The 26657-nt window shown below is 39.8% G+C and overlaps 1 protein-coding gene across 2 annotated transcripts in view; it reads left to right on the forward strand.

Moving 5' to 3' along the window:
• Positions 1-26657, forward strand: part of EXOC4 (exocyst complex component 4) — an 853359-nt gene that overhangs the window by 21469 nt on the left and 805233 nt on the right. For both annotated transcript variants that reach the window (XM_055421289.2, XM_088834671.1), the window contains exons 2-3: positions 115-304; positions 12339-12533. In XM_055421289.2, coding sequence (XP_055277264.2) covers positions 115-304; positions 12339-12533 — 385 coding nt within the window. The remainder of the gene's footprint in view (positions 1-114; positions 305-12338; positions 12534-26657) is intronic.

Below are 26657 nucleotides of genomic sequence, written 5' to 3' on the forward strand. Positions count from 1 at the left end.
CCCTTAGTAACTTGTTTTGTTTCCTAGGTGCATGTGCCCTCACTGGCTTAACTCCACTTGTTTCTACTTTCAGCTTTAAGTTTGACGCAGCCTGATACATTCTGTCTTAAACAGGACCCTGTCTACCAGTGATGACGTTGAAGACAGAGAAAACGAGAAGGGGCGTCTCGAAGAAGCCTATGAGAGGTGTGACCGTGACCTGGATGAACTCATTGTACAGCACTACACGGAACTGACCACGGCCATCCGCACGTACCAGAGCATCACAGAGCGCATTACCACCTCCCGAAACAAAATAAAGCAGGTAAGGCTCCATCCCTCTAATAGCCGGTGACTGTGGCAGCCCACTCCAGTGTTCTTGCCTGGAGAATCCCAGGGACGGGGGAACCTGGTGGGCTTCCATCTATGGGGTCACACAGAGTCGGACACGACTGAAGTGACTTAGCAGCAGCAGCAGCAGGCATCTTCCATTGGTCCAGGTGTTGTAACTGGGGGAGGTTCCCTGGTGGTGTTAATGACCTTAACGGGTGATTCAGGTTTCTTTTAGCCCAGGCTGCAGAGGATCACAGAGGGCAGCTAGCCTTGCTTCTTTTTTCCCCTAAATCTGACCCTTGGCTTCTGCCACAATTTTTGAGAAAGCCTGAAAGGGGAGCTGTTCTGACACTAGGGCCTTTTACTGTTAGAGGCTCTTGTTTTAATGGATCAGATGTAGTCACACATCTTGTGTATTGCTGTAGCAGTTGAACATTTTAAAAAAATTTGGTTTTGAGTGTGTCGGGCTGTTTGAAGTCAGTTGTTATTTTCTCCACAGTCATTGTACCTTGTTGGTAGTTTTTGAGAAAATCTAACTCACAGATTATTTAGATATATAATAAAGTATTTATGAATACTGAAATTCTTGAATATTTTTCAGTAGTGACAAGCACGTATTGTCATTTTGTAATTGTCTTCCATATTTTGGAGCTGTTTTTCTTTCACTTTTTCTTTCTCCCTTCTCTCTTCCTCTCCTTCCTTCTTCTTGCTTCTTTCCTTCCGTCTTTCCTCTCTCCATCCTTCCCTACTCTGCATCCCTCCCTGCTTCCTTTCTTCTGTGATTGGTCTTTGAAAAACTTGTGGTTCCCAGGTACCACATCTTTACTTCCTAAAGAATAAAGTGGGTTCATAAGGAGTATTTTTATATTTGGCCAAAGGATGAATTGATCAAATAAAGGTTGTGTACTGTCACATCATAGTTACGTGGTTCTTGGCTACGTATTTCAAGGGTCACTTCTTTAATACCTTGTATGACAGCTCTCTGATATATAACAATTGCTACCATTTACGGAGAGTCGGCCACGACTGAGCGACTGAACTGAACTGAACTGAACCACTTACTGAGCACTGATTCTTTGCCCGGCAGAATTACGTCTGTTCCTCAGTCCTCAAATTTAGGGTCTGAACTCTGGTCTCCTTGCTCTGAGGTCCTTGATTCTGGTTTTTAAACATCTTTTAAGCAGTATCCTTCCCCGCTCGCCCCCCACCCACCCCAGTTCTTTGTAAATGAGATTTTGCAGGATCTCAGCATCCCGGTTGCCTCTTGTTTGGTATTGGGGTGAGAGATGCAGAGCCTGATGCTGGGTCCCATCCTTAGCACCCAGCTGCTGACTCCCAAGCACCTCTGTGGCGAGGGCTGCATGAACCATGTGAAGACTAGCTCTGCCCTGTGCTATTTTATTGGTTCGAGAATTCTCTGGATGTACCTGCCCAGGATGGCTGTGCTTCCGGTCTTCTCACATGTTTTCTTTCCTGCCTTCTAGACCTTATATTATGATGTGTAAGCAGGTATCGAAATGATTCTTCTCAGAATGCTGTTACATATGAGTTTCAGCCTTGAGTCCAGTTCCACAATCAGTAGGCTCTTAACCTTTTTTGAAGCAATATGCTGACCTCTCTACATTTTAAAATTAACTGGGCATTTTCAAAAGGAATACTGTAATTCTTAGCCTTGACAAGTGGCGAGTTCATCCCATGGATTTATCTGTGCAACTCGGTAAAGCTATAGATCAGTCGCCCTAGATTTAAAGCGAACTGTAGTCCATTTTGACCCAGTATACTGAGCTCAAGAGGGGTCAGAGAGTAAATGTATAGAGCTGCTGACCTGCCGGCTGTGCCTCTGGTAATCACAGTAAGGGTGAAGGACCTCTGCGTATTTGTGTTTTCCGATTAGTCTGCTTGACTGGAGGGACTTTGTCCTATCACCAGTGAGGCACTGCAGTGGTTTCTGCCTTGACTTCTATCGCTCTGAGTTGATAGCATCTCTGCCCAAACAAAGAGTGTTTGCTGATACTGAGAAAGAGAGGCTCAGTTTGATGATTTCACACTTGTTTTAGTAGCCACAGTCTTTTTCACCATCCTCATTTTTAAGTAGGCCGGAGTTTAGAGCAAAAGGAAACAACAACAAAAATTTTGTGTTTATTGTATTAGATATAGTTGTCAAGTAAATGTCACATAACTCTGTGTTATGAATTAGCTTCAATGTGGGGAAGAGAAAGAAAGGACTAAAAATCTCTATTCAAGAAAGCCTTTAATGATACATGGGAGAAGAAAAATTTTGGGGAAAAATGAAAGGGAATTTGTTTTCATTGTATAATTGGACAATTTTGTACTGTGAAAGTCCATTCCTTATCACCAAGGAAACACTGATGTTTCCTCATTAATCTTTGCCTATCATATTTGGCTTTTAATTGCACTTTAGATTATGTACAAAATAAAGGTATGTATATTTCTAAAGTAGAAATGGGGATGATTCAGTTCTCATTGGATTATATTATTTCAGAGCCAAGCAACATGTTGAGAACGTGTGAATATGATTTGAAATTTTCTTTCTGTTCTCTGCCAAAAGAATGGGATGAAGATTCACTTAGTAAACATTTGTTGAGTGCCAGCTATGTGCTGGTGGTTTTTTAGATTTCCATATAATGGACAATATCAATTCCTGTACAATCATGGACCTTACATGCTAGTGGGAGGACACAGGAAAACAGATGCTATTTAGCATCATTGATTTAGTCTCTGTATATTAAGTAGCTGTTTTGTACTGAGCATTGCTCTGGGTCCTGGAATATAGACGTGAGTAAAGCAGACAAAAAATTCCTGTCCTTGTGGAGTTTACCTTCTAGTCAAGGAAGGCAGGCTATAAATGAGTAAGTAAGAAGGTACAGCAGATGGTAAAGAAGTGCTATGCTTAAAAAGAAAAAGAACAGGACATTGCTCTTTTGAATAGAATGGTCAGGGAGGGCTTCATTGAGGTTATATTCAAGCCAGCACTGGAAGACGGTGAGGGAGAGCCCAGAAAAGGATCTCCAGGAAGAGGGGATATCCAGTACAGAAAGATCCTGAAGCAAGAACATTATTGAAATTTGGGGGAGCAGCAAGATGGGAGCTGGAGCACAGTGGAAAGGAGAGAGGGGAGTGGGAGGGAGAGGAGAGAGCTGGAGGTTGGGGTGTCTCAGAGTGGGTCAGGTCACGCGAGGTCTTGATCATTGTAAAGATTTGCATATGAGCTCTTGAGTGGGTCAGGTCACGTGAGGTCTTGATCATTGTAAAGATTTGCACATGAGCTCTTGAGTGTGATGGGAAATCATTTTAAGGTTTTGAGCACAACAGTGGCAAGCTATGTCTAACATTTTGAAAGGCCCACTCTAGCTGCTCTGAGAATAGATTTTATTGGGGGCCAGGGAAGACGAAGATGTCCACATTCATGCTTTGTTACCTTTTAAAGCTTGAGAACATGGAACCGTTTACATTCTTTACATAGAACTGTTTACAACTTGGTATTTCACGTATGGATTTGTGTTGGTAGAATCTCTGTCCTTGAGGATATATGAGTTGACAGATGGATTTGATTCTTCCCAGATGCCCCAAACTTCTTTACATCAGTCAAGTCCATTTGGAGTTTTTTCAGTTTTAAATGTGTAAATGAAATGCCATGTATGGTTGATCAGATCAGTCTGTGGAAAAGTAAAATAGTTGGGCTATCTTCTTGCCATTGAGTATGTTATTATTGAGTACAAATGAGATGTTACTACATTAGAAAGCTTCAGAATCTGTAGGATCTACCAGTGTCTCTTATAATGACTGTTATAGCAACACCAAGAATAGATGAATATGAATGGATATGAGTTGGGGACTTGGGCTGTGTGGGTAGTGATTGTTGGTAGTAGTTGAATTTGAGTGTTTCTCCCCTGTACTAAGTAGATAAGAAGATACCAGATTTCTTTAAAGATGCTAAGTACTCCTCTAATGCTTATGGAAGCAGGTAGGCTGAAGGCGGGAGGAGAAGGGGACGACAGAGGATATGATTGATATCATATGATATGATTGGATGGCCTCACCGACTCAATGGATATGAGTTTGAGTAAACTCCGGGAGTTGGTGATGGACAGGAAGGCCTGGTGTACTGCAGTCCATGGGGCTGCAACGAGTCGGACATGACTGAGTGGCTGAACTGACTGAAACTGCAGGGATAACACAGAAAATTGCCTCTGTTGTGATGTGTGCACAAACTCTCTACGTTTTGCCCCAATTTTGGCTATTCTGCTGGTGCTGGACCAAGCTGTTAAATTATTTTTCTTGCCTGTAATTGGAAATAACCATATTAAAGTAAAGTTGTTAGGGCTTAATCACTGAGTAATGTGACAGTCATTATTTAACATTTAAATAAAATAATTTTGTGACTTTTTATATGCAAGTATACATTGAGAAGTGGAATTAGAACGAAGAATAACCTTAATTAATATAGAAAAGAAAGTCATAGGAGAATAAGATGATTTTGGTAGGAAGTTATTTTAAGCCCAGATGTAAGATAGAAAACCCTAGCTGCTCGTAGGTGAAAGGGAAAAAAATCTAGAAATGGACATGATACACCGTGGGTAAGAATGAGATAGCATCACTGAAAATCTAGGCAGTGGTCTGGGTCATGAATGTAGTCACAGGAACTACAAGGGAATCTTTTCATTAAGTTTAACTATCTCTATTTATGTTCAGTATCCAGACTCAGCAACTCAAAAGGCTGGTGTTGCCTTTATTAGAAAGGGTTGAGTGGAGCCTCTCAGAACTTAAGTCCTTAAATTGGAAGCTGAAAAACTAAGGGGCAAAAAGCATGGAAAGTAAGTTCGAGTGTAATTTTAAAAAGATCTTTTGGCAACCCACTCCAGTATTCTTGCCTGGAGAATCCCATGGTCAGAGGAGCCTGGTGGACTATGGTCCATGGGGTCGCAAAGAGTCGGACACGACTGAGCGACTTCACTTTCTTTCACTTAGTTCCAAAGGGCTTTTAAGCAGAGCAGTAAGTAGTGTTTCTGAAGCTCATTCTTTTGAGATACTGTCTATAAGACTCTGGAAAAAGTGAGTTGGACACGAGTAAGGAGGATTCCCGTAAAAATGCTTGTATATAGGTTTGTTTTTACTACAAAAAAAGAGAAAATACGATACTTTTAGAAATAAGAATAGTGTTGATTCCTAGATTTCCATTTACCTCCCCTGTTTCTAGGGAATTTTGCAGGGTATGTCTGGTCTGCAGTATCAGTGAGGTGCTTGCACATTTGTGGGAGTTTATTACAGATAACGCAATGCGAACACTCAAAGGCCTCCCCCTCCTCGCCTTATCTTATACTTAATCCAAGTTCAATGCTTTTCTGGTTTTAAGACTTTAAAGTTGAGGCTCCCCCTCCTCCCCCATGCCTCCGTCAGCACCCTCTATCAGATGCTCCCACCGTGTTGTTCAGAGGCCCCGGTTTGTTTCCTCCTCTTTTGATCTTTCCCAAGGCAGGGCTGCAAAAGTCTTGAGATATATATATATATATATATATATATATATATATGTTTTTTTTTTCTGCTTTCTGTATCTAACATATCTATTCACAATAACCTGTTGGGCCCTGTGTTCTTTATTTTCTCTTTTTCTGCTGCTGCTGCTCTTTTTCTAATAGTCTCTAATTAAAGTGACTTATTTCTTACCATTTATTGAAACTGAAATTCCTGCTAATTCCTGAACAGATGATTTGGAGGAACTGTAAACTTACTAAAATTCTAAGGAAGCAGAGGAAACTTGTGTTTGAGGAAGGGTTTCTTACTTGGATTTTGATGTCACGATTTCAAAAGCTTGACTCTTCATGGATTTATTTAAGGAAGAAACAGAGTAACAGAATTTTTGAATCTTGGCTATCTTGATAAATCAGGATGGGATTAAAATGCTGTCACCACATTTCTAAAAGAACAGGCATTTGAGAAATAAAGGTTTAGGTGGAATATGGTATCTTTCTCACATTTAAAAGATGCCATTCTTACATTTAAAAGGTGCCATTATTCACTGATGGATATAGCCCTGTTTCTCCCCTCCCTGTTTCAAAAATTTTATATATTGAGCTAGAGTTTGCATACAATAAAGTGCATTATTTTTAGAGTACAGTTCAACGAGTTTTGGCAAACGTATGTATCCTTGGGAAATAGATGGGGAAACAGTGTCAGACTTTATTTTTTGGGGCTCCAAAATCACTGCAGATGCTCATTGCAGCCATGAAATTCAAAGACGCTTACTCCTTGGAAGGAAAGTTATGACCAACCTAGATAGCATATTAAAAAGCAGAGACATTACTTTGCCAACACAGGTCCGTCAAGTCAAGGCTATGGTTTTTCCAGTGGTCATGTATGGATGTGAGAGTTGGACTGTGAAGAAAGCTGAGCACTGAAGAATTGATGCTTTTGAACTGTGGTGTTGGAGAAGACTCTTGAGAGTCTCTTGGACTGCAAGGAGATCTAACCAGTCCATTCTAAAGGAGGTCAATCCTGGGTGTTCATTGGAAGAACTGATGCTGAAGCTGAAACGCCAATACTTTGGCCACCTCATGCGACAAGTTGACTCACTGGAAAAGAGTCTGATGCTGGGAGGGATTGTGGGCAGGAGGAGACGGGGACGACAGAGAATGAGATGGCTGGATGGCATCACCGACTAGATGGACATGAGTTTGAGTGAACTCTCGGAGTTGGTGATGGGCAGGGAGGCCTGGCGTGCTGTGATTCATGGGGTCGCAAAGAGTCAGACCCGACTGAGCGACTGAACTGTATATCCTGGAATGTGTTTCCATTGCCTCAGAGTTCTCTTCTGCTTCTTTACAGGCAATAACCCCCCCACCCCCATCCCATCCTGCTTCAAACAAATACTGATTTGAAATCTTTTGGATATATTTTTTTTTCTTTTGGAACGTCGGAGCATACACTCGTGCGTCTGGCTTCCTTTGCTCAGCCTTAATGTTGAAATTCATATTTCTTCCCTTTTATTGCTGACTGGTATTCCCCCCGTCACCCCGTTTTAAAAGAACATTTCTTCATAACTGTGACTTTCTGATCAAAAAGCTGAAGCCTCAGGGCAATTTAGTTTTAAAAGTTCTTGTAGCTTCTTATATCTGCATCTTTGGCTAAATTCAATTTAGGGAATCATTTTGGTGATGTTCATTTTCCACACAGCCTGATGTCATCTCTCCTACCCCCAAAACCACCCACACATTCTACCTTCCTTTTTATTTTTCCTCCATTTAGTAAGCAAAAATGAGGAGTGAGAGGATTACATTGTATATATTCTGTATGAAATGCCATAATGGTCTTTTTCCAATCAGAAGGGAGTTTGCCAAGCTTTACTGACACACTGTAAGTTTATCTCTCACTCTCTTGATCAAGAGCCTAGTTGGGTGTTGTATGACATAAAATTTATTTTTAACTGTTGCCATAGTAACCATTACACACAGAGGAAAAAGCTGAGAAGTATAGAACCAAGGTGATATGAGTAGAATATCGGAAATTAGATTTTGATAGATTTCAACTAAGATTGAAAATAGAATGGATTTAATAGCTAGAGTTCTTAACGCAGGGACCAAGGACTCCTAGAGGGATCCAGGAATGGCCTTGAGAAATGTGTTTTAAGAAGTCAAATAAAATCACCAATGCTGATTAAAAACCAGCTCTTCCCTACCTCATCCTACCATAATACTAATTTCATACTTCAGTATGGAATTTCTTTTATTTTTCCCCCAGATATTTGTATTTCTGTATTTCTAAGTAATAAGCTTATACTGCTTTTCTGGATTTTTCTATTTTAGACATTATATGTGTTAGTTGCTCAGTCGTGTCTGACTCTTTGAAACCCTATGGACTGTAGCCCGCCAGCCTCCTCTGTCTGTGGAATTCTTCAGCAAGAAAACTGATGGTGTTAGTCACTCAGTCATGTCCGACTCTTCGTGATCCCATGGCCTGTAGCCCACCAGCCTCCTCTGTCTGTGGAATTCTTCTGGCAAGAATAGCGGAGTGGGTAGCCATTTCCTTCTCCAAGACATTTGTATATGAGGTTCCAGTTATGGTTCCCCCCTCACTTTTACCCCCATCTCAGCTCATCTTCTCCCCTCATCCTTTCTGTATAGTTGTATCCTAGTTTTTGGTTAAATAACTGGTGCTTATTTCATTCAGTTCAGTTCAGTTGCTCAGTCGTGTCCTACTCTTTGCGACCCCATGAACCTCAGCATGCTAGGCCTCCCTGTCCATCACCGACTCCCGGAGTTTACCCAAACTCATGTCCATCGAGTCGGTGATGCCATCCAACCATCTCATCCTCTGCCGTCCCCTTCTCCTCCCGCCCTCAATCTTTCCCAGCATCAGGGTCTTTTCCAATGAGTGAGCTCTTTGCATCAGGTGGCCAAAGTACTGGAGTTTCAGCTTCAACATCAGTCCTTCCAGTGAATATTCAGGACTGATCTCCTTTAGGATGGACTGGTTGGATCTCCTTGCAGTCCAAGGGACTCTCGAGAGTCTTCTCCAACACCACAGTTCATCAAAAACATCAATTCTTCTGCTCTCAGCTTTCTTTATAGTCCAACTCTCACATCCATACATGACCACTGGAAAACCATAGCCTTGACTAGATGGACCTTTGTTGACAAAGTAATGTCTCTGCTTTTTAATACACTATCTAGGTTGGCCATAACTTTCCTTCCAAGTAGTAAGCATCTTTTAATTTCATGGCTGCAGTCACCATCTGCAGTGATTTTGGAGCCCAGAAAAGAAAAATAAAGTCAGTCACTGTTTCCCCATCTATTTGCCATGAAGTGATGGGACTGGATGCCATAATCTTAGCTTATTTTATTATAATGACATAAATGTTTGCATCTAAGTCATCCAGCATACTGTTTTTGTTTGTGTAATATTTTTGTTGTTTTCCTTGGAGTTAATGACTGGAGAATCACCTTGTGTTTGTTCTGTATCAGTTTCCCCTTTGCTGGATCCTGTGTGTGTTCTCTTGTTTTCCTCTTAATTGATGGAGTGTATTCTTCAGTAGTTTGGTGAGATATAGCACAAAGGAGGTCTATTTTTTTGAGAGCTAGCATGTCTGAAAGTGTCTTTATTTTTCCTTCACACTTGATTGAAAGTTTTTCTGGGAAATAATTCTTAGGATTTTGAAGAAATATTATTCCTTTGTCTTGTAGCTTTTAGTGTTACTATTGAGATTTGTTCTGATTCACAATCCTTTCTGTGGGTTGTTTTTTTTTTTCCGTCCTTTGAAAGCTTTTAGAATTGTCTCTGTCTTTGTGTTCTTACGAGTCAGGATAAGGTGCCCTGGCTTTGGTCTTTTTTCACTCCATTGTCTTGAACACTTGGTGTGCCTTTTCAATTGGAAAATTCATATCTTTTGCTCTGGAAAATCTTATTTTTTTCCTCCACTCTTATTTTTCTTACCTTATTTGGACCTGTTGGATCAATCACCCCATTTTCTTTTCTCACCTATTTTCCTTTGTTTTTCTGTGTCTTATTCTATGGAGATTTCAAGAGTCTCTTTTAACCCTTATAGGTTTTTTTTTTTTTCCCTATCATAATTTCCAAGAGATGGTTTTCATTCTGAGTTTTTTTTTTAATAGCATCCTATTCTTGTTTCATTGATGTAATATCTTTTCCCCCAAGGGATACTCATCATAGATATCAAAAGTTTCTTTTTCCTCCCTTGGTTTCTGTTTCCCTACTCCACTCGGCACCTTTTTCTTTTTCCTGTCTTCCATATTACAGGCTTTCCTTGACTGTGTGGTGATCCTTGGCTGACTGCATGGGTGGAGGAGGGAGGTGTACTGCAAAGCTCGGAGCGTGTGGTGGGACTCGTCTTGTGATGATTGGGTAGGGACCCAACAGTTTCCTCAGTGGAGCTTCAGATGTCACCGTTGATAGGTCTTTTCAGTTGGTTGTTTTTCCCAGGGGAGAGCCATATGTTTCCTGTATCGGGGCTCAGAGTCAAGCTGAGTATTACTGCAGCCAACCCAGCAAGGAGGTTGAGGGTCCAGAGAGGGCTGAGAACCTTACTTGTTGGTGGGTCCAGTTTGACCTCATCTTCCTGTTTCCTGGCCAGTGCCTGCCTCCCTCCTCTCAGCTGGCTGACATTTCCTGGTCCAGATTCTGTATAGTTCAGTTTCTTCAGATTGTAAACCTATTTGGCCAGGGTTGAGGGGAGGGAATTACACATCTGTGTGGTTTGATCAAGATGTTTGAAGACTCAGAATACTTTCAGCTCTGTACCTTTTTTTTTTTTTGATAAATTTCTACCTATGGGTCTGCTGGCTAAGTTTTTTTGGCTGCGCTTTGTGGCACGTAGGATTTTAGTTCCCCAACCAAAGATCAAACCCACACCCCCCTGCACTGGGAGCATTGAGTCTCAATCAGTGAACCACGAGGGAAGTCCCTCCACCCTGAATTCTTGCCTTTAGTATCTTGGTGCTTCCTTTTCAGTCTTAACAAACCCCACTTGATGCCGTCCATCTTCTTGTCAGTTTCCGAGGATTTCTTGCTATCCTTGCTGTTCCCTCCTCTCTGTTCTCTCTTTTCTTAGTATTTTATGCCAAAAAGGAGTTATTTCACTATCTCTTTGGTATTGCAGGAAGGATTAGGGGTCATTAGAATCTTCTTTGCCAGATTGTTAAAGGGTTCTATCACTCCCTCAAAAGCTAAGTCATTCTACTATGCTTATCAGGAGAGATTACAGAGTGCTCTTACTTAGGGCTCTTTTTACATTGGAGAGTTTGATATAAGTATGATTTTAAAAAGGATAGAAGTTGTCCTTAAGTTGTCGGATTGGATTAGATACTGTCTCAAGATACCTTCTCATTTTAGCATTCAGTCATCCTATTTTCCATGTTTTTTGGAAAGATGTTAAAGTTTAGTTTTATAATCATCAAAAAAAAAAGCATCAGTGAGTCTGTGTGCCATGACACTATATATTGTAGAAGAAGACAGATACTTTAATTGTTACAAACATGGTAGACTTTCTAGAGTGATCAGAATGTCCTATACATTAATGAAGGTTTGAATTATGCAGGTGTGTATGCATTTGCTAAAACTCATCAAGTGATATCCCTTCATGTATACATTTTACCTCAAACAGAAAACCAAATATTTGTAAACAAATATGAAATTCTAACTTAAATAAAGACACATGTAAAGAAATATCAAGAGTATATAAAAGTAGTTCTGTAAATTGTGAAAGCTCATGATTTTTACTGTATCATGCTATAAAAATAAAAAATTTTTAATTAGGGTAGGAAGTGAAAATACATGTATCCTAAACATTGTGACTACCTCTCCCTGTTTCTCTTCTTCTTTGTTATCAAGCTTTGCTTATTGATGCTGGCACCAAACTGTGCAGATCTGTGAGAATGCTGGCAATTGTCTTATTTAATATCTAAAAATCAGAATACATGGCAAAAAATTCTTGGCTTGTTTTAATTCTCTTTATTTCATGATTGCCTCTGGATGTGTCTACTCTCCTGGAAGCTGACTTTTCTTTCATTTTAGTCAGTTGAGATGAACGTCCAGTTCCTTGGTTATAAAATTCAGCTAAAGTTTTAGACCTCGAAGGATGAGCCAAGTGACTCATCAGCTGAATAGGAAATATGCCAGGAAGAATGGAGAAGGATTAATAGTGTGGTCTCTCAAATTAGTCAGTCCCTTCTAGACGTACTAACTTAGATGTGGAACTTCCTATTTTCAGAGTGCTTTTCAGCCTGAGTAATATTTTTCTAGATTACTCAAAGGTAGGTTAGGAGTAATTCTCTCATCTCACAGGAAAGAGAATACAGAGAAGTGGAGACCTAAGCACGTGAGTCTGTATGTTAACGGGGATTAGAATTCTGCATATAGATTAGCCTCAGGAGAACGGGTGACAGTGAGAACTAGGGACTGTTACTTACAGCAGTAATGGTGAAGAATACAAACCACATTATAGGTTTAGTCTGGCAAGACTTTGCACTGACCCAAGATGGAAACTTCTGTTGCAGGTAAAAGAGAATCTGCTTTCATGCAAGATGCTATTGCACTGCAAACGAGATGAGCTTCGGAAGCTGTGGATTGAAGGAATTGAACATAAGCATGTTCTGAATCTGCTGGACGAAATCGAGAATATCAAGCAAGTGCCTCAAAGGCTGGAACAGTGCATGGCCAGCAAGCACTATCTCAGTGCCACCGACATGCTGGTAAGAGCACAGCCCGCACTCCTGGGTGTTTCTGCTAAGAGAGAAGCGTGCTTCCTTCTGCTCCCTCTGAATTCTGTCCCTCTCAAAGCACAGGACAAACTGCCCTCTGGGCATTCATGAGCCCTTGCAGGTGAAGCCTGGTTCTCTTCCTGGTTTCAGTGTTTGCAGTGGTAGGCTGTGGTTATTTATGTTGTCTGCCTTTGGAACAGTGGCAAGAAGTATGATGGTGAGAAACCAGGACCTGTCATGTTGGAATGGTAATGCGAGGTGTTAGTTGGAGTGTCAGAAGAAGATAATTGATGAATCCCATTTTGAAGAATGAAATCTGCATGAGAGAGAACTTTCGGAGATTTCTGAACAGTAGGTTGCACAAATTCTGTGAAAGAATGTTTAGGGTTTTTTTTTTTTTTTCCTTTAAGTTGATAAGAAAGAAAATAATTTTCAGGGGAATAATTCTGGAAGTAACTTTGTCCAGCAGAAGTGTGCCATAGCCTGTTATCTTCATCCTTTCTGCTACTTTCTGTTGTCCCTCTGACAGGAACTCTCACTCGGTGTAGAGCCCCAAAGGTCTGTTACTTATTTTTATTTTATATTGTATTATATTTTATTTACAGTGTTGTGTTTGTTTCAGGTGTATAGCAAAGTGATAGTCATATATATATATATATATATATATATATATGAATTAACAAAAGCAGTTCCCGTCTTTTGACGGGGTGCTCATGGTTTATAACATAAATGGCATTATTTTGAGAGAGGGATAACTTAGGTATGGCATTGGGTTTTTTTTCTTTTTGCAGCTTGAGGCAGTTGTAAAATAACTTAATGTAGCTTTTTACAACTGTGTATTCTATAGTATATTTTCATTTGGTGAAATTTTAACATGTTTTTGGCATTGTGCTTTGTACCATTTATTAAATAAAAATTAAAAAAAATAGAAGTGAAAATTCAAGAGACGATTGCAGCTGGTGGTACACATGGCTGAGAGTCAGGATAATGAATAAAAAATAAAAAAAAAATACAAATCTTGCTTCCTAAAAACCTTAACCTTTCCAGGGCCTGTGGCTCTGAACGGGGGCTGCTCATTCTGCCTCCTCCTTCCACACCAACTCCCCTGTTTCCTTCTCACAGTTGTCTGGGGATGACGGAAACTCTCAGAAGCAGATGGACTGTATTTGGATTTTCTTTTCCATGATAGGTGAAAGTTCCTTATCTTTGTTTCAATAAATTAGATTGCCTGTAACTCTGGGAAGGAAAAAAAACAAAACACTGAGAAGAATTAGTGGGAGCAAACCAGGTTAAATCCTCTAAGTGGTTCTAATTCATTCTGACTTTCAAGAAGAATTTTGCTCGAAGTCTGTCATAAGAAGGTTTAAAGGAAACCTGATAACCAAGAGATGAGATGTGCCATGATATTCTCTCATATATTAAAACCTGGTTATGTGATAGTGAATTTCCACAGTGGAAGGAGGTTAATAATGGTCTTTTCTTCAGAGTGGCAAAATAATTGGTTATTTTCAGTATCTTTATAGTGTCATCTTCCTTAAAATGAATTATATGGTGTCCAATTAAAAATTTACTCACCTCTCAGCTTTATTGTTGGTTTATATGTTAGGACGGCATGTGTGCATGCGGGCTGAGTCGCTTCAGTCATGTTTGACTCTTTGTTATCCCATGGACTGTAGCCAGCCAGGCCCCTCTGTCCATGGGATTCTGCAGGCAAGAATACTGGAATGGCTTGCCATGTCTTCTTCCAGGGGATCTTCCTGATACAGGGATTGAACCCATGTCTCCTGCCTCTCCTGGGTTGGCAGGTGGATTCTTTATCCCCTGAGCCACCTGGGAAACTCAGGAAGGGATATAAGTACTAAATAGTCAAGACTCAGCAGTCAGAATAGATAAGCTTATATATATATATATATATATACACACACACACACACACACATCTATTTGAACCGATTTTTTGTACTGGGCCTGTTTTTTAGTTAGTGCCGTATATTAAAAATAGGTTGTTAATGTTTATTTTGGTGTTAATATTCATTTTAGGATTTCAGATTTTAGGACTAGCCTTTATTCCCCAAGGGCTAATTTATTTAAGAGCTAATTAATGATACCATATGTTTTTTTTGAACTTATTTTCTTAAGGACCTCATTAAATATTTCTGTAAATTCTTAGTTGTAAGTTGCAGAAATTCAGCTCTAGCTAGCTTAGGTAAGATGATTGCTTTACCCATGGAGCCAGTCTGCTAAAAGAATGGGCATCTATGTGGAAGGCCATCTATATGGTCTTCCTGCATTAAAAAATTTTTTTTCTATAGACTTTCTTCCACATGTGGGCAGAGTTTTGATGTTTGGGGAAAAAGAAGGGTTGTAAGTGATTATCTTACATCTTTCCAGCTTTGCAGAGGAAAATAATCTTCTAATTCAGAAATATGGGCGTAGGTTATATTGGTCACTTTGGGTACTGTGATTGTCAGTTCTAAGTAAAACTGTGTGATTGAGGGACATGGGAGACCTGTGGAGCTGGTTGAGAAGAAAGGGCAGTCACCTCTAGAAAAGAGTGAAGGTGAGAGAGATATTTCTCAGAAGTTCCTCTTTTTTTCTGTTTGTAGTTCTTTATGTACTCTGGATACTTATTTTTTGTTAGATGGATTGTAAGTATCTTTTCCCAGTTGGTAGTATCTTTTGGTTTATGGTGTCTTTTATTAAACAGTTTTAAAACTTAATTCAGCAATGTTTTTCAGTCTTTTTTCCTTTGTTATGTGACTTCTTTTGAGAAATTTATTTCTTTTTATCCCACTGTCACAAAGAAAATTTCTTAAACTGTTGTCTTTAATCCACTTAAAATGTATATGGCATGAACTAGAGATCTGATTTTACCTTCTGTATAGCTGCTTGGCTCAAGCCATTTATTGAATTCATTTCCTGCTGGTTTATAATTCCACCTTGGTCACATTCCAAGTTTGCATATGTGCATGGGTCTGTTTCTGAGCTCTTTATTTTGTTTAGTTGGTCTTGTCTGTATCTTCACCAAAACCATGCTGTTTTAATTACTGTAATTTTATAATATATCTTGATAGCAGGTGAAGCCATTCCCTCACTTTGCTATTCAGAACTATGCTATTCTTGACACATTTTATTTTTTAATTTTACTCTTTACACATTTATTGGTTATCTTCACATGTTTATTATTTTTATTATTTTACTCTTCCATATTAATTTTAGTATCAGCTTGTCAGGTTCCATTAAAAGCATGAGAGGAACTTTTAAAAAAACTTTTTGGCCATGCTCCGCAACATATGGGATTGTAGATCACTAACCAGTGATGGAACCCCATGTCCCTTGCATAGGAAGTGTGGAAACTTAACCACTGGACTGGCGGAGAAGTCCCAACATGATGAAATTTTGATTAAATTTAGGAGAATGTCATCTTTGTAATACTGTCTTTCAGTGAACAGGCTCTCATTTATTAAACTTTTAATTTATGTCCTTTTTAATAATAATGCTTAGTAATGTACTCCTTTAGTGACCCTACATGTATTTGTTAGTTGTACTTCTGACCGTCAGCTTCTGGTTGCTTTTTAAAGCAGTGGCTCTTAATTATAATTTCTAGTTATTTGTTAATGATGTACAGGGATGGGATAGATTTCTTTTTTTATGAACCATACATTTCTTTAAACCTAATCCTTATCCTTCCTACTTGGAAAATGATGATTTATTCTTTAAGACGTGGCTCAAATTTCATCAAGTTTCTGAATGCCCTAGGTAATTAGATACTTACCTTGTTTTTTAAAAAATGAATTATTATATATTCATTGTAGTATTAATGCTTAACATGATTAGATTTATTTCCATAAGCTGCGTGTATTTCATTGGTTTTATTTGTATAGTATGTCATTAAGGGCAAGGACTATGTCTTACCTATTTTTGTCTACCCTGTACTTAGCATAATGCACTTCACATAGAGTTCACTGACGATTAGCCAGATGGGTAGCTCTGGGGAAGACTGTCATACCAATAAATAGAAAAGGGCACTTCCTTTCTACAAGCTCGGGTCTGACTTTTTCCCTCTGATTTGTGGCTTTTGTTATCTTTTTGTTTTCTTGAAGGCAAAGTTCTCTTGTTCCTAACCTTTCCTTTCTACAATGTTTAAGTGAACAACAAAAGTATAATAATAGCTAATATGTATTGAGCCCTTACTATGTGCTGGTACCATTTTAAGCATGTTACCTTTGTTAACACTGAATTCTCACAGTACTCTTATGAGAGAGGTTTCTGATATCCTCTCCATTTTCCAGATGAGGTAGTTGCTTTGCATGACCTGGGGGGTTAGCATTTCCTAACATACAATGAAGATTTCATGGAGGTGGGATTTAAGATGTGCTTAAAAAGTTGGAAATATTCTTCAATTTGCCTTTTGTGTGTGAATAAATAGTAAGGTCTATAATTGCTTTTTTATTGGACTTCATATGAGAAAATAATCACCTTGCTTTTCCCCGTGGTTATGTGCTCTTAGAAGTAAAATCTACTTAAGGCATCTCAAGAGTCCAAATGAAAATCTATGCTAAAAGACATCAGAAGGAAGTGAAGGCAGAACAGTCTAGTCTTTCAAACCCCTCTGATTTCCTTGGATCTTTTTATCAAAAGATTTTGCATTTCCATTTTAAGGCAGGTGCAGATGCCCAATAATTTAATCCCTACTCAGGTTAATAAATCCAGAGTAAATAAATCAGTGGTGACCCATAGCTCGTGTCAGCTCCTGCAATTCCTGCTTCACCATCAGAGTGGGCGGATGGCTACAGACTCGGCTTCTAGATGGGATATTTCTTTCTTTTGATATGATAACCCGAGTACTGCATAAAATAATTAAATTGTCATGACAGGGGATGTCTGCAAATAGGCCTGGCCTTTTGTTTCCTCTTTCAAGGTAAACAGCTGCTGTTAGCTTATGAAAAGCTAAAAGTGATCCAGCAAGAAGCCTGTATCCGTCCTGTTGAAATCACAGACTTGATTAATATTGTAGCCTGTAGCTTTGTGATATGTACGGTTTAAATTAGACCTCTGCAGTCATTGTGCCGGGTTGATGCAAGCACATTAATGACATAATTTCTGGTTGCTGCATCACATTTCTGCAGTCTGTCCTTTGTATTCCACTCACATTAATTGAAGTAATTTTGCCAGTGAAGCGTGTTTCAAACCTCTGCATTTAAATTGAAATTTTAATTCCCTTATTGTCTTGAAAAGACGGCTGAAGATGCCTTGTTACAGGTTTCATTATCACTCAAAACACTCCAGCTGCTGGTTCTAATGTACAATGACTGATTAATTCTGGGAAGAATTATTAATATAAGAATAGCAGCTTCTTTCCAGTGGCGTGAGCTAACCAGGAAGGTATTTCATGATAGTTAATATTTTTACAAACTTTGTTTTTTTTTAAGGAGAGTTTTGGGTGAAAGTCTGCATCAAACCGAAATTGCACAGATGAGCTTTGAAAACCACTTACACAAGTTCTGATTTATCAACCTATAGAAGTCAGTTCATAATTGCATTCAATCAGTGGAAACCAAGCCATTGTGAGTAGTTTTGAAGCACTTTAGCTGACAGTCACAAGGCTTGTGACTAAAATAATTTTTTCATTTCTAAAGCTTCCTGAGATTGTAGAGGTTTTGAATGTATCATGATCATTTTGTCTTTTTTATTTATAACACTTTTTTAAAAAGAATCCATAGCTGTATAGCAAGATAGGGATTGTTAACGGTAATTATAATAGCATATTTATGTTGTCTTCCTTCTTAGAGGTCCCAGAGTGCTTTGCTGAGAGAATGGTATGGTGGAATTATTTCACTTACCCTATGAAATTGTGGCCACATTTGGGATAAAGAGAGTAAAACAGCTACTTAATTGCATAGTTTTCAAAGATCCTATGATAAAAATAACTGTCATATTTTTAGTTTTCAAGATCCTTTGCAATTGTTGGACAACATTCAAGGCTGTGAATATGAGCATGGGACTTACTGGGGGTCAGGTGGACCTGGGCTTGAATCCCAGCTTTGACTTTTACTAGCTGAATGACTTGAGGCTAATTATTTAATTTGGCTTAGCTGAAAGTTGGAATTGAGAATGATTGAATGCCCTCAGGGGTGTTGAAAGGATTAAGTGAAATATTAAGCTGTTGGACTTCCCTGGCGGTTCAGTGGTTAAGCCTTCACCTTCCGGTGCAGGCAGTGTGGCTTCAATCCCTGGTGAGGGAGCTAAGATCCTGCATGCATCATGGCCAAAAAACCCAGAACACAAACAACAGAAATATTAAGCTATGTAAGTGAAGTACACCAGGTATCCATAGTAAGACCTTATAAATGCTGTTTGTAATTAATTTGTTTACTGATACTGTAAGAAAGGATGTGGTGATCGCTACCATGTTAGACTCTCAAAAACCAGTCTGAGGTGGACTTGTTTTGAGCTAAGAGTTGAAGTGGGACTAAGTTAGGCAATTCTGATTCCTTTTCTTCTTGCCCTGAGTGAAAGACCACTCCACATTTTATATGGTCAAGGAATCCCTGCAGGCAGAGAGAGAATTTTTCTCAGAACACACATCTCTTCTGCTCGAACACATTCATAGTTGGATGACCAAGACCTCAGAGTTCTAGATCATGTTTTGGGATCGGTGTGAACAAATTCCAGATTGTGTTATCAATCATCTCGTAGGCCTACATCAAGTATATGTTCATTGGGTACCCGCTGACTGTCCAGTGATAAACAATGTAATTTGTTGGTAAGCTACCCAAGATCAGTTTGTTGCAAAATCTAGTCTTAGGTGACCAGATGTGTTAATCTGTTGGGTATTGTAATCAGATACAAGCCAGTTTCACTTTCAGACGATGCCTATCAAAAGTATTGACTTCGGTTGACTTTAGTATTAGAGTTGTTATTCTTCCTGTCACTGCTTAGATGGCAGGACCAGTGGGCCAGTGAAGTTGGTCCCATTGGTGCCAGTAAATCTGTGTCACTAGCAAGTAGACTCTCTTCTCATTTGATGGATAGGCAAGGGGTGATCATGTTTCCATTATAAAATAATGTACAAGTAAGAAACAAGGGGTGAAAATGCATATACCTTTACGTGGCTTGAAAGTTTCCGAGATCTCACAGGACTGTTTTTTCCTCTCCTGAGTCTGGAAGTGGTGTTGAGGTGAAAGCACTGTGGCTATCAGGAGCTGAAACATTCTCGTGAACTTACTGGATCTCACGTGAAAGTGGTTCAGTGCCTGCAGAATGTTTCAATATTCCGTATAGATTTCTCTACAACATGATAAAAAAAAATGTATCCGTGATCAATAATGAAGTAGCCACCATTAAAACCCATCTGTTCCTGGTGTAGAGTATTGATCTTAAAAACTGATGCCAAGATTCTATACTAATAATTTATCAGCAAATAATTTGGCATGTGTTTTGATAGATGGACAAATGAATATGACAATGCCGTTGTTGGGTACATGGATCTGTGAAGGTGACCTTAACCTTGAAGGAACCTACATGCTAGTAGGAAGAGACAGATGATGAAGAAATAAACAGCATCTCACATCATGATCATTACCACAGGAGTTCCAGGAATACAGGGACTGGGAGTGGGGAAGTATGGTTTGCCATTAATATTTTAATAGGCCGGTCAGCTGTAGCTGCTTTCAGCTCTCTTTGGGAACCCTGAATTAAAACACCTACATCTAATTTTTTTGGCAAAAAGATTAAGGAAAAACTTAAAATAAAGTTAGTAAATCAATAACCTTGGATTTTGGATCCCTAATTAAGTAAGTAGTTTTACTGTGGCAGCAGCATTTTTCTCCTGGAGAGTAAAAGTCCAGGCTTTGTAGTAACTATTTTTCTCACTCATTGACCTTTTAATTTATTTTATTTTTTGTTTATTTTTTATTGGAGTATAATTGTTTGGCCGTATTTTGATGGTTTATGCTCTGCAAAAGCGTGAATCAGCTCTAAGTATGTACGTATCCCTTCCGTCTTGAGCCTCCCTTGTACCCCTCTCCCACGCCCATCCCACCCATCTAGGTCATCACTGAGCGCTGGGCTCAGCTCCCCGTGCTGTATACAGCTGTCTCCCACTAGCTATCCAGGTTACACGTGGTAGTGTGTATGTAGATTTCAACGCTACTCTCTCGAGTTATCTCACTCTCCCCTTCTGCCCCTTTGTACACATGTTCTTCACATCTGCGTCTCTATTCCTGCCCTGCCAATAGCTTTACCTGTACCATGTTTCTAGAGCCTATATATATGTGTGAATATGCAATATTTGGTTTTCTCTTTCTGACTGGCTTCACTTTGTATGACAGACTCTGGGTCCATCCACATCACTGCAAATGACCCAATTTTGTTCCTTTCTATTAAGTAATATTCCGTTGTGTGTGTGTGTGTGTGAGGGGGGTGTATTTACCCCTGCCCTTTTAACTTATGTTTGATTTGAAGGCTGCTGCTGCTAAGTCACTTCAGTCGTGTCCGACTCTGTGTGACCCCATAGACGGAACCCCACCAGGCTCCCCCGTCCCTGGGATTCTCCAGGCAAGAACACTGGAGTGGGTTGCCATTTAAAGCCACACTGTTTGACAGGCACTGGCTTATTGTAGTAGCTTCCCTTTTCTTTTGCTTTGCTCTTTGTATCTGCCTTTAGTTTGCCTCTTTTAAAGCAGATAGAAACTGTGTGTTGTTTCACTAAACCTTATCAGGTTCAGCAGTTTTCAGTTGGCTCACTTGGCTGTAGTGCAGTGGTTCCCGAACTCTGTACATCAGGGAATCCTTCAAGAACCCTAAAGCCCTGGTTGCACCCTAGGCTTGAAATCTCTGGGGATGGGACAGTAACTTCTGTAATTGTTGGCATTCTCCAAGTGATTCCAGTGTTTGGACAGGTTTGGAACCAGTGATGTAGTTTTTAGCCTATGCTGTAAAATAGACCAAAGCCAATTGTCCTTGACTTCATTTAACAGTTGCTCTAAGTAGTAGGTGGAAATAAAATATTTGTGTTAAGACAGACATCACGTGGCAATATTCATGTGTATGTAGACATGTTGAAGGTTGACTGAAAGTTACTTGTTGCTTTCCTTTAGTGCAGCTTTTGGATAGAGCTGATGAGTATCAGGCTCTTGTTCTGATTTTGTAGTCTGATTACTTGGTCAATGTGAGTTTTGTTTACTGGGTAGATTAGATGCTCTCCAGAGTTGAGCTGACTTGGAACTCTTTAGAGCTGTCATTTTGGTGCTCTGACTTCTGTGTCTTTACTCTGCATTCTTATCTGACTTATTGCTGGGATTTAATGGATTGAAATTGGGGCCCACATTTATTGACAGGTGGTGGCTAGGTCCAGGATGGTATAGTAAAAACAAAAATGGGTTGAAAAGCCAGAAGTTCTTAATTCTAGTCCTGACCCAACAATTTACCAGGTTTGTAATGTTAGACAAATGCTAACTTTCTTCCAGTATCCTCTTCTGGAGAGGAATACTTACCTGTCTATATTATAAAGTGGTGGTGAGAATAAAAGTGGAATTTTGTACATGTGAACTACTTTGTGAAATTGAAGGCAATATACAAATCTGTGGAGTAGGGAGCGTGATTGTTATCACTATCACACAAGGCCAGGTGAAAAGAAAAAGTGGGAGTCCTGGGCTTGTCACGTTAAGCAGTGTTTCTCTCCTGGTGCTGCCGTCACTGATGCATACCTGTTACAATCAGATGAACTGTAATTGTCTGTGCTTATGTTTATACACTTCAGTGCTATAGGAGGAGTGATCTCAGTCAAGAATAACACACAAGTGCTTTGCTGTCTTTGTCTGTAGGGACGTGTTGGAGCAGGATTTTGATGGGTGAGTCTGGCTAGGTGGGGACCCTGTGCATGTGTCTGTGGCAACAGATGGCAGTGCTTGTTGTCATTGGGATCCCTCTCTCAACCTGATGGGTGGCCTGAGAATGCTGATCGGCAGTTTTGGCCGGCTTTGACAAGATGGGGGAACTTGCCAAGGAAGTCTACTTTCCCTGAGATTCATCCCAATACTAATTACTTATGGTTGCCTACCTCCATTTTTAAAAAATATATTCACCTGGAGTTTATTTTGGTTTTTCTCAATAGAAAAGCACATCATGACATCTGCAAACAATAGGATTTTTGCTTTATCCCCAGACTCCCAATTTCTTACAACTTTTTGTTCTCACATGTTGGCTAGAACAGCCATTGTTGTTGTTCAGTCACTAAGTCGTGCCTGACCCTTGGTGATCCCATATACTGTAGCATGCCAGGTGCCTCTGTCCTCCACTTTCTCCCAGAGTTTGCTCAGATTCATGTCCATTGAGGTGGTGGTGCCATCCAACCATCTTATCATCTGCCACCCCCTTCTCCATTTACCTTCAGTCTTTCCCAGCATCAAGATCTTTTCCAGTGAGTCGGCTCTTCGCATCAGGTGGCCAAAGTGTTGGAGCTTCAGGTTCAGCATCAGTCCTTCCAATAAATATTCAGGGTTGATTTCCTTTAGGATTAGCTGGTTGATCTCACTGCTGTCCAAGGGACTCTCAGAAGTCTTCTCCAGCACCACAATGCAAAAACATCAATACTTCAGTGCTCAGCCTTCATGCTAAAAGATGATGCTGTGAAAGTGCTGCACTCAGTATGCCAGCAAATTTGAAAAAAACAACAGTTGGCAATGGGACTGGAAAAGGTCAGTCTTCATTCCAATCCCAAAGAAAGGCAATGCCAAAGAATGCTCAAACTACTGCACAGTTGCACTCATCTCACACGTTAGTAAAGTCATTCTCAAAATTCTCCAAGCCAGGCTTCAGCAATACGTGAATCGTGAACTTCCAGATGTTCAAGCTGGATTTAGGAAAGACAGAGGAACCAGAGATCAAATTGCCAACATACACTGGATCATTGAAAAGGCAAGAGAGTTCCAGACAAACATCTATTTCTGCTTTATTTACTATGCCAAAACCTTTGCTGTGTGGATCACCACAAACTGGAAAATTCTGAAAGAGATTGGCATACCAGACCACCTCACCTGCCTCCTGAGAAATCTGTGTGCAGGTCAAGAAGCAACAATTAGAACCAGACATGGAACAACGGACTGGTTCCAAATAGGAAAAGGAGTACGTCAAGGCTGTATATTGTTGCTGTGCTTATTTAACTTATATGCAGGGTACAGTATGAGAAACGCTGGGCTGGATGAAGCACAAGCTGGAATCAAGATTGCCAGGAGAAATATCAATAACCTTAGATATTCAAATGACACATATGCAGAAAGCAAAGAAGAACTAAAGAGCTTCTTGATGAAAGTAAAAGAGGAGAGTGAAAAAGTTGGCTTAAAACTCAACATTCGGAAAACAAAGATCATGGCATCCGGTCCCATCACTTCATGGCAAATAGATGGGGAAACAGTGGAAACAGAGGCAGACTTTATTTTTCTGGGCTCCAAAATCACTGCAGATGGTGACTCAGCCATGAAGACACTTATTCCTTGGAAAAAAAGTTATGACCCACCTAGATGGCATATTAAAAAGCAGAGACATTACTTTGTCAACAAAGGTCCATCTAGTCAAGGCTATGGTTTTTCCAGTAGTCATGTATGGATGTGAGAGTTGGACTGTAACGAAAGCTGAGCACCGAAGAATTGATAGTTTTGAACTGTAGTGTTGGAGAAGACTCTTGACAGTCCCTTGGATAGCAAGGAGATCCAACCAGTCCATCCTAAGGAGATCAGTCCTGAGCATTGATTGGAAAGACTGATGTTGAAGGTGAAACTCCAATACTTCGGCCACCTGATGTGAAGATCTGACTCATTTGAAAAGACCCTGATGTTGGGAAAGATTGAAGGCAGGAGGAGAAGGGGATGACAGAGGATGAGATGGTTGGATGGCATCACCAACTCAATGGGCACGAGTTTGAATAAACTCCGGGAGTTGTTGATGGCCAGGGAGGCCTGGCGTGCTGCAGTCCATGGGGTTGCAAAGAGTGAGTGAGTGACTGAGTGACAGCCTTTTTTATGGTCCAGCTCTTACATCCGTACATGACTACTAGAAAAACCATAGCTTTGACTATACTGACCTTTGTGAGCAAAATGATTGTCTTTGCTTTTTAATATGCTGTCTAGATTTGTCATAGTTTTCCTTCCAAGGAACAGGCATCTTTTAACTTCATGGCTGCAGTCACTGTCTGCAGTGACTTCTGCTTCACCCCAAATTCTATCTCCAAAGCTTGATTTGGCACCGGTGTATAGCGAGGCTAAACTTTGGTTAGCAATGGGAACTGAGGATGAACAGATCATAAGATTAGGAACAAAGAAGGATATTTTTTTTTGGCGGGGGGGGGGCTTTTCCATAAGCAATTACAATCCTTATCTTACAAGATCTTAGGTATAGTTTAATTTCATTAGGAAAGTGATTATGGACAGAGCTCTTAAAAGTCCATTTAGAAAAGATAAGGCTCTTAATATGGCATTGTGCATCAGAGGCCCGAGATAACTTTGGACTTGGAATTCTACTTCTTGAATGTTAAGTAAAGAATTCAGAATTTTAATTGTGAGATGTTCCAAAATATATATATATATATACACACAAAGATAATTATCACAGTAAGATTTATGGAAGTAAAAAAAAAAATTAGCAATTACTTAATAGGGAGTTGGTTTAAGTCATTTATGGAATATTCATATTATGGAGTAGTATGAAAACACTAAAAATCATGTTTGGTGATGGGCAGATATTCCCAATATATTGCCAAGTGGAAAAAAAAACCATATTGGAAAGTAAGTGTTTTGGTAAAAACTTTGTTTGGAAAAATTATTGGTGTCAGGTTAAAATGTATAACTTTATCTGACTGGATATGAATCTTTCCTGTTTGGTTTTTCTGTTTTTGAAGTTTTTTTTGATTGTGCATCTATTACTTTTGTAATTTTAAAGAATAAAGGTAAAGAATAGATATTTGGGCCCCACCTTTTTTTTTTTTTTAATTTTAATCTGTAAAAATGGAGTGGGGCCTCAGTCTTATTTTTAAAGGCCTCTTAAAATAGAAAATTCTTACCTTTCATTTTTCAGATGCTGTCATTCCCAGTCTTTACAAGAGGGAAAAAAGATTGGCTTTAATAAAATATAAGAATTAGATGTGGTAGAATGCTCTGATGTTTAAGAAAAAGCAAAAATAAGGGAGGACCTTCAGGAAAGGTTAAAAATAGTTTAAAGACTGGTATGCTTTTATTTGGCTTCCCTGGTGGCTGACAGTAAAGAATTCCCCTGCATTGCGGGAGATCTGGGTTCAATCCCTGGGTTGGGAAGATTCCCTGGAGGAAGGCATGGCAACCCACTCCAGTATTCTTGCTTGGAGAATCCCCATGGACAAAGGAGCCTGGGGTCGCAGAGTCAGACATGACTGAGCAATTAAGCACAACGCACACTTTTATTTATTTATTATTTATTTGGCTGTGCAGAGTCTTAGTTGCCACATGCAGGATCCTTAGTCATGGCATGCAAACTCTTATTTGTGGCATGTGGGTCTAGTTCCCTCCCTGACCAGGGATCAAACCTGGGCCCTCTGCATTGGGAGTGCAAAGTTTTAGCCACTGAACCAGTAGGGAAGTGCCTCTGTATGCTCTTAGAACGAGCCAGTGTTTCATGGCAGTCATAGGATGACTAAGATCATGACATCCGACCCCATCACTTCTTGGCAAGTAGAAGGGGAAAAAGTGGAAACAATGACAGATTTTATTTTCTTGGGTCTAGAATCAGTCCTGCTGGTGACTGCAGCCATGAAGTTAAAAGATGCTTGGTCTTTGGAAGGAACGTTATGACAGACCTAGAGAGCATATTAAAAAGCAGAGACATCACTTTCCTGTCAAAGGTCTGTCTAGTCAAAGCTATGGTTTTCCAGTAATCACGTATGGGTGTGAGAATTGGACTATAAAGAAGGGTGAGAGTTGGACCACAAAGAAAGCTGAGTGCCGAAGAATTAATGCTTTTGAGTTGTGGTGCTTGAGAAGACTGTTGAGAGTCTCTTGGACTGCAAAGAGATCAAACCTGTCCATCCTAAAGGAAATCAACCCTGAATATTCATTGGAAGGGCTGATGTTGAAGCTCCAGCACTTTG

Source organism: Moschus berezovskii, chromosome 3, assembly GCF_049115385.1.
Source record: "Moschus berezovskii isolate FMDL1 chromosome 3, NW_MosBer_1.0, whole genome shotgun sequence".
Taxonomy (NCBI): Eukaryota; Metazoa; Chordata; class Mammalia; order Artiodactyla; family Moschidae; genus Moschus; species Moschus berezovskii.